Consider the following 7,917-nt stretch of genomic DNA (forward strand, 5'->3'; position numbering starts at 1 on the left):
TTAACGGCCCCCGCGCGCTGTTGCGCGGCCGCCATGTTCGGCGCCGCCGGCGGGGCCTGGCGGGCGCAGAGCTGGGCCGGGCCGGGCCCCCGGGGGAAGCGGGGCTGAAGCCCCTGGGGCGGGGAGGGCGAAAGGCCGCAGGTCGCCGTTCCTCGCTTCGGCTGCCGGGCAGAGGCTGAGGGTTCTGGGGGGGCGTTTACGGTTACCCCTCTGCAGAGCCCTAAGGCCAGAAGCTGCCGTGGCACCACAGGGCTCCGTTTGTTGGAGTGAAGCTGATGAATAAACTACCACATCTGCATGTGGCAGTGTTTCAAAGATCAAAAAGGACTTACTACTTCACGTTGGTTTTACTTGCCTGTTGCCAGCCCACAGCCTCCACCTCGGTGGTCTCAAGGAAGGAAACGTGGAGCAGATGGAAAACGGAGAAAGAATGAACCAGATTCATCTGTTTTTGATGAAAATGAGCATAGGCCTTCTGACAGCAGGCTGGACAGGTAGGTGACACTTGTGTGGCACGAAAGCACCAGGAGCAAGTCTCTGCTCCGTCACGCACCAGGAGGTGTCAGGTTGGTTATTGAACTTAGTTTTTCAAGTCCTATGCATTCAGRTATTGCTTGTGTTAAATAGCTTTAAGAAAGGAAAAGAATCTAGCCTAGTGTTTGTATCTGGAGCCACTTCTTAAAAAATATTTTTCATTCGTATGTCTAGCATTACAGTCTTCATCATYTTCTATCCTGTTCTATGCTTGTTTACTGCCATTTATTGTGAGCCAGCATCATAGTGGCTGGGTCATACATCAAARAGTCAATCTATGGGATTGAAGCCTTTCTTTCCTGCTCCTCTGGCAGAGTTTAAGCGCTATTTGCAATCTTAGCCCAGACCCAGAGTTCCTACTCAAGTGTGAACTGATGCGTGGGGATGAGGGTCTAGTGAGTTGAGTAGGGGTGRTATCAAGATTGTTACAGAGTAAAATAATCAAGAGAAACATGTAGATCCTCTCATATTTCCCTTATTTCCTWTATACGTAGAACTGGTACAGAAACAAATATGTGCAAAAGGGTGTGACAGAATGTTAAGGAAAAAGCTGACGTGGTGGGACTAACCAGGTACTTATGGGATGCTCCTGCCAATAATGCACAGTTTTCTACCATGGGAGAACAGTTGATAGTCTGCATTCTCAGCACAATTAGGGGTCACTGTGAGCAAATGTTAGAAGTAGCAAGTGTTTGTAGTTTGAACAGGTATTTGCAAAGGGACCTCTGCTCTTTGGTGTATGTGTGTGTGTGTGTTGGGGAGGTTTCTTTATGTAAAGAGGACTTCTAGTTTGAATTTAACAAAAAAGCTGAAGTAGTAGTGCAAGCCTGTTTCTGATCTGGGAGCAGAGAGGGAGTTGGAACAGGTTTTAGTTCAGATATGATCTAACTCCCTGACTTCAGAGGACTCTTCTGAGCAGAATCTTAACTCTCCAGAATATTGTCAAATTTACTGAAAAAGCTCTGGACTGTAGGTTACAGTTTTGAGTTTGTACTTTGAAGAAATTCAGTCATCAGGAGGACAGAGAGCTAAGTTGGAAAACRTATTTAAGAATCTGAAATTAGCTGTTAGCTCCCGCTGCCCTGCAGCAGTCTCGATCTGTTCATGACATTAATGGGCTACAATACAGACAGTTGTTAAGTTATCAGTTTGCAAGGTCAGAACAARTCTCAGTTTATGAGCTAAAAATTGAACTTTATTTTTTTTGTGTTTGCTTGTCCTTCAAATTATGTTTTCATGAGGGGAAGGTCTTGGTGCCATCACATAGTTTTATTTCAGTAGTTGTACAACTTAATTCTGTGCTCTAATTTTTGCCACTTCTCTGCTGGGTCTGCGATCATGAAAGGGTAAATATTTAACTACTTTAGTGGACTGGAAATACATAAGGGAGTAAATGAGTTATAATGGTATTTAACATAAGTTTTCTGAAGGAAAGCAGCTATAATATGAAAAATAYTGTAGACTGGATTGCTTGCAACATTGGCACCTTTCTACACATGTATGTAAACTTAAAAAAAAAAAAAAAATCGCCCGCTCCAAACCCGAAGTGAGACCCTACAATGAGGTTTAAAAYGGTTACATTTTAATAGAACTATACAAGATTCTCACGAATAATAAGTAGTACTATAAATAATACATGAAATACCTAGTAAGCTAAAAATGGGGGGAATATGGGGAAATATTCTAAAATAAAATTTTAATGTAGAGGTGCTCTTCTCAGTTTTACAACACCAGAAGGCCCTGGACCCCTTTCACGGTGTTCAGACTGGGGAACTGCAGTGGAAGAAGATGAAATGAGGACCAGYGTTAACAAAGAAATTGCAAGGTACCATGAGTGTGTAAGATGAAATGGGAGAAGGAGGGGAAATGGTACTTGTCTTGCAGAATATGTACTGAGTTGGATTTTACATCACAATTATAGTAAAGTCAGACTAATGTACGCCTGACAGCTGCAGATAGTAAATTCTGCTTTTAGGTCAGCTTTTGCTGGCCCACTAGGGGTCTTACAGGAGTGACACAGCATACTCTTTGGAAAGGTAATGTCTATTGCTGAATGTCACCCTTTTGGAAGAATCCTGTCCTAGATCTSTGAATTTGAATGTCAGTGCACTGATTGCTGTTTTTGTATGTAGTTACTATAACAAGAATTTTAGGGAGACAACTTGTGAAAAGTAAGTTTGGGGGTCTATGGAACAGATCTTTCAATTTTTCCCTCAATGGGAAGATATTTATAGTCTATGGGTTAACTTCAAGATTGTTACTTATTTAATTGAGAAGGAAAATCAGCKATGAGCTCTGTGTATGGGGAAATCTTATATTTTCTCTTTGTGTATATTCTTAAGAATATTGATTTGAACTYTTACAGATATAGAAGAAAACTCCTAATAAATGAATTTTCAAGAGAAAGGAAGTCCTCCTCTGGAAGGTGAGATAAAATWTTTTTAGCTTAGTTGAGGGAAATCCTGACAATGGGTCTCAATTTCACGTGTCATGTTGCTTCTGAAAATCCTCAACTTGAAATAGTTCATTATAAGTCTGTTCCAACATCTTAATTCAATAAGAACCCTATCAACTGCTTTTAAGAAATAGGTGAACTTTTCAACTTCTACATGTATTTCTTTCACTGTCATTTGTTTTCTAATACTCCCATTTTTTTTTCTGTAGTTCTGATTCAAAGGAGTCCAGTGTCTCAGTAGAACTTGAGACGGATGAAGTAGTTTTGATGAGAAGACAAAAACAGATAAACTATGGAAAAAACACAATTGCATATGATAGATACATTAAAGAAGTTCCTAGGTAAGGTGTTTGAATTTCTGGAAAACTGTAAATGTGCAGTTATGCCATACCTGTTCATTATAAGTATATTAATAGGGTAAGCTTGGTACCTGAGGCATATTAAGATGAAGGCATCTGCAAATGTGATTTTCTAAGACTTTTATCCCCTCCAAGATGACTGAAACTAACGATTATATGTAACTTGACTTGGATTATTTCCCCCAACTACTTTGCATGAGGAATATCACTTAGGACTTTCTCATGTTGCGAAAATGAAAGTGAAGCTGTTCTTTATTCTAGTTGTAATAATCAATTAGAAGAAATGATTTTTTTTTTCAGGCAGCTTTTTCCCTTACTAAACTAAAAGGTAAAACAGAGCCTAGTTGCTCTTAACTTTAAAAGATGTTATATGCAGAAGCTGCATGCTGAAATTTTCAGACTTAAGATTGATTAATCTATGTTTAAACTACCCAAAGATGGAAAATCCAAAAGTGCAAATATGGAGATAACCTCTCACTTAAGGGCTAGARTTGTGCCGATTGTGGAGTGTTTTGTCCAAGTGATTGTTACTTATTTCAGAATGTGCTTGGGCTGCAATCAGCCTGTTTAGCAGGCAACCAGTCTTAGAATTTAAAGCTATTTGATATGTCTGTGTGAAAAGCAAAAGCATTATTTTTTTTTGTCTCGTATCTGAATAGATGCCATCGTATACCAGGAGTTCATCCCAGAACTCCAAATAAATTTAAGAAGTACAGCCGTMGGTCATGGGACCAGCAAATTAAGTTATGGAAAGTTGCATTGCATTCCTGGGATCCACCTACTGAAGAAGGATGTGATCTGCAAGAAATGTATGTATTGAGTATTCAGGATATCTTTAAAGAAACTTAATATATACGATTTTATGCTCAGAGAAAACAACATAGCCCTTTTTGAGACCCATCAGTGATCACTGAATGTTTTCACTAGCTGCTTGTCTATATCTAGTGCCATCTAGAGGTATTCTGTTCTTTTGCRGACAAATGTGTTAGCTAACTTTTGAAGGTTTTTGGACTTAGTTGGTGGGACTAGATTAAGCCAATGTCCTTGCAAAGAAAAGCCTCATTTCTTYAGTGAATTTCCCCAGGGTGAAATCCTGGGTCCTACTGCAGCGCTCTATAAAAAGATGTACCACACCAGCGAGGCAGGCTAGTCCTTTCAGAATAGTCTGTAGGCTAATTCTCAGAGGACAAAAGTGACTTGTGGTGAAAGCATTGCTGGAAAGTTTGACTAACTTACTTGCAGATGACTCAGGAATATTGAGCTTAGAMCAATACAATATACGAAACATGCCTTATACTCTTTTAATTTGTTATTTCAAGAGCAGTGGTATAAATTCTTGTTTTTGGAGCAGAGGGGTGGATGTTTTGACTGTGTTWGTTAACTTATTTTTCTGTTTGGTCTTAACAACTTGTCAACTTTGTCCCTATAATCTCCATAGGTCTCTTTGTTCTTGTTYTGGCACCACTTCTAGAACCACACTCACAAAGTGCAATAAACTTAGAACAAACCTAGTTTTCTCATACTAAGCTGTATGCTTTTGAATTATTTTACAGTAGTCCTGTTGATCTTGGCGAGATGGAGACAGAATCCATAGGAAGCAATTCTACTGAATCTCAAACAAGTTCTCAAGATAATGATGTAAGAATATCTGTCACTTGCATAAATGTTTTTAATAATCAATCCATTAATTATAATTATATCCAGGGTAGCTTGAATACATCGGACTCTGTAAGGTGCCAGGTGTAGACAGACTATTTTATATCACTTGTGACCTGCAGTGTACATAGAAAACACTTGTTAAGACTGTGATACCTAATGTTTAAGCAGGACATAATTAATAAAACTGTCATGGCGCACTTGCTTCTTGAAGTAGGCTATTTTTGTATGCTGGAAGCATTTTGCACAGCTGGACAGTAAACTTCCATAAAGATTTAATATGGGTTTCTTACTGTTTTTTCTCTGAATATTGAATCTGTATAATATTTCAGTGCCTGAATATTTAGATCCTTTGAACATATAATTAAAGAAATCTTAGAAAATAGTTGGATGAGCAGAGAAGCAGTCATTTAAATTCTTCAGTCTTATACTAGTCTTGTTTTTCTCTAATATTTAAAGTGCTCATAAGCATCKTATAGCGTAGGCTAAATGAATTACAGAAGTGAAATGTTATTGCATAATGAAGTTGCATTTGACTACTAATTATTCACTGACTTTKTATTCTAGGACACTTATTCTGGCACTCCCACAAAAGTCAGACATGTCAACTATCAAGCAGAAGGTGAATTTGACTTAGAAGCATGTTTGAGTGAGCCACTTAAAGATTTCAACACTGTGAGTTAAATAGTCTTGGGCAAACTGTTTTAATGGAAGTTTCTTTTAAATTTGAAAGGTTAGCCTGATTAATCAACTGGGTGTTATCTACCTGTTAATAGTATGAAAACTTGAGCAAAGTTAAACTGTTCTCTAAGCTGTGGTTGGTCTATATATCCTGTGGACCAAACCTATGTAAAAATAGAATTAAGTTGTGTGACTTCTTTTTAACTTCTAATTTATRCGTATCAGATTTTTTTATAAAACTTTTCAATACAAAAATAGCCAAAGGCAATGCTGTCCACAAGTAATTATAAATAGTTCAGTTACATCTCATTGTTTTTCCCATAGTTGAGTTTATTTCACTTGCTGCCTGCAGATCAAAAGCAAAGTAGGGAGATGTTTTGACCATCTATGTATTACTTTGCTTTTCCGCCTGGCTCTGCTATGAAAGGTCTATCAATACGTAATGCAGGTGGCAGCTGAACCATGGTGATGATTAGTACTAGCAAACAGGGCCACTGCAGTTAAAAGCAGTAGCCTGAGAAGTCTGTAAATAGTCATGAACTCTTAAAGCAGTCAAGAAAACAGTGTCTAGGCAAAATGCTCAAGTCTCTTTAATTTGCTGATTTTAAATGTAAAACTGTTGTAAATGATAACACTGTACAGTCTTTCTGCTGAAAGCAGTTAATGTTTCCATTGCTTTTTTTGTATGGGATGTTGCTGGAAAATAAATGGACGTGTGTTTATTTTATGCCTCTTAAGCTTCATTTCATATTAATTGTGTTCTGTGGATAACAAAATGCTGGTAACATGCATTAAAATATATATCTGAGACTRGTATTAATACCTACACTTGCATATAATGTTCTTTAACACCATCTTCTGACTTTCTCTAACCTACTTGCATTTATATAGGCATTGCAGTGAATTTGAGGCTTAAAGTTATTTGAGTAAGCCTGCTGACATTTTGCAGGCTCCTTAGAAATAGCTGAGACTAGTAGTTGTCCATTGGCTYGCTATCAAGCTCAGTTATCTAGAAYGCTGCTAGAAGAGGTAGGTGGAAAGTTCAGTCTTGTTTATTAAACAGAACCTTTTATCGAGGAAAGTCACCTGGTTTTATCTTGGAATTTTTGAGTGTGAGTGTTAAGAAATTGTCAGGTTAAAACTTCTCAACTTTCAAATGTGTATCTTAGCTGTCAGAAGTATTACTAATTATCTAATCCATCAGGCACCCCTAAGATTCTTGTCTAAGATCTGATGGGGGAAATTTCAAGAGGAAGCTGTGGCTGGGATGAAGATGAAGCTGCACTCTGGTGTTAARCAGACAGCCTTTTTTGTATGTTGTCTTTACTCAGAGAAGGCAGCAAACTAACAGTTCCTCTCACTCAATGCCCTTAGGACAGTGAGTATATATACCTAAGAGAAGGTTTATTGGGATCGATTCAATGGCTCCTAGTTCTGATCCCTCTATTCTGTGTGTTGCCTTCTGCTGTCTCCCTAGTTCGTTTTCTTTCATATTCATTTCCTGACCACATGGTCCCTACTGTTCTTAGCAGCTTTGTTGTCACATTTGTAGCCTGAGCTACCAGTCACTTCAGAAAGTTTTTCCTATATCCTTTTCAATAAAGGTAGTCTTAAGGTCAGGCCAAGCTCTTCCATGTCTAACTGGAATCCAGACAATTGCATGTGTTTATGGTTGATGCATCTAACGTGAGTCAGTCATTTTAAGCTTAGAGTTCTGTCTCTGCCACTTACTGTTTGTAACTAGTGGTACTAAACTTGTCAAAGGAGACTTTTGAGGATACTTTCTARTTGTTTTGAAGATCAGTAATGAGTGACATGAAGCCAACAACAGGTTTGAATGTTAAGCAATGAAAAGTTCACACAACTATCAGTCAAGTGTAAAGTATTAATTTTTAATGACATAGTGCTTTTATCCAATGTGAAAYGAGTAAGGCAAAAATCCTGTAGCAAATCACATTGAGTAACTGTAAACTAATATTTCATAGGTTGCCTAGGTTACCTTGATTCTCTTTTCATAAGCTTGAAGAACTTGACACTTTTCAATAATATATTACATCTAGATTTTGTTTCAATTCATGTGTTTTCAGGAGATACCAGGTACTTCTATTGGAGATCTGTTTCCTACCAGCATAATGCTCAAGCTTTCTAGTTTGCTGTTATCATACTGTAATGGCTTTGTAAGTAATTAGGTGATCAGTGAATTAGTATCTCTGCATTCTGTTCTTAACTTCA

The 7,917-nt window shown here is 38.0% G+C and overlaps 1 protein-coding gene across 1 annotated transcript in view; it reads left to right on the top strand.

Annotated features, from left to right (window-relative positions):
• Window positions 1-6,407, top strand: part of LOC146593274 (histone RNA hairpin-binding protein-like) — a 6,764-nt gene extending 357 nt beyond the window's left edge. Inside the window, exons 2-8 of the mRNA XM_085309678.1 lie at window positions 366-494; window positions 2,255-2,359; window positions 2,900-2,959; window positions 3,199-3,330; window positions 4,008-4,157; window positions 4,902-4,986; window positions 5,572-6,407. Of these exons, the coding sequence (XP_085165804.1) occupies window positions 366-494; window positions 2,255-2,359; window positions 2,900-2,959; window positions 3,199-3,330; window positions 4,008-4,157; window positions 4,902-4,986; window positions 5,572-5,688 (778 nt within the window). The 3' untranslated portion in view covers window positions 5,689-6,407. The remainder of the gene's footprint in view (window positions 1-365; window positions 495-2,254; window positions 2,360-2,899; window positions 2,960-3,198; window positions 3,331-4,007; window positions 4,158-4,901; window positions 4,987-5,571) is intronic.
• Window positions 6,408-7,917: the final 1,510 nt, after the last annotated feature.

This window comes from Rhea americana, unplaced genomic scaffold (genome assembly GCF_003343005.1).
Source record: "Rhea americana isolate MKP2758 unplaced genomic scaffold, rheAme1 scaffold_30, whole genome shotgun sequence".
In the NCBI taxonomy this organism is placed as follows: domain Eukaryota; kingdom Metazoa; phylum Chordata; class Aves; order Rheiformes; family Rheidae; genus Rhea; species Rhea americana.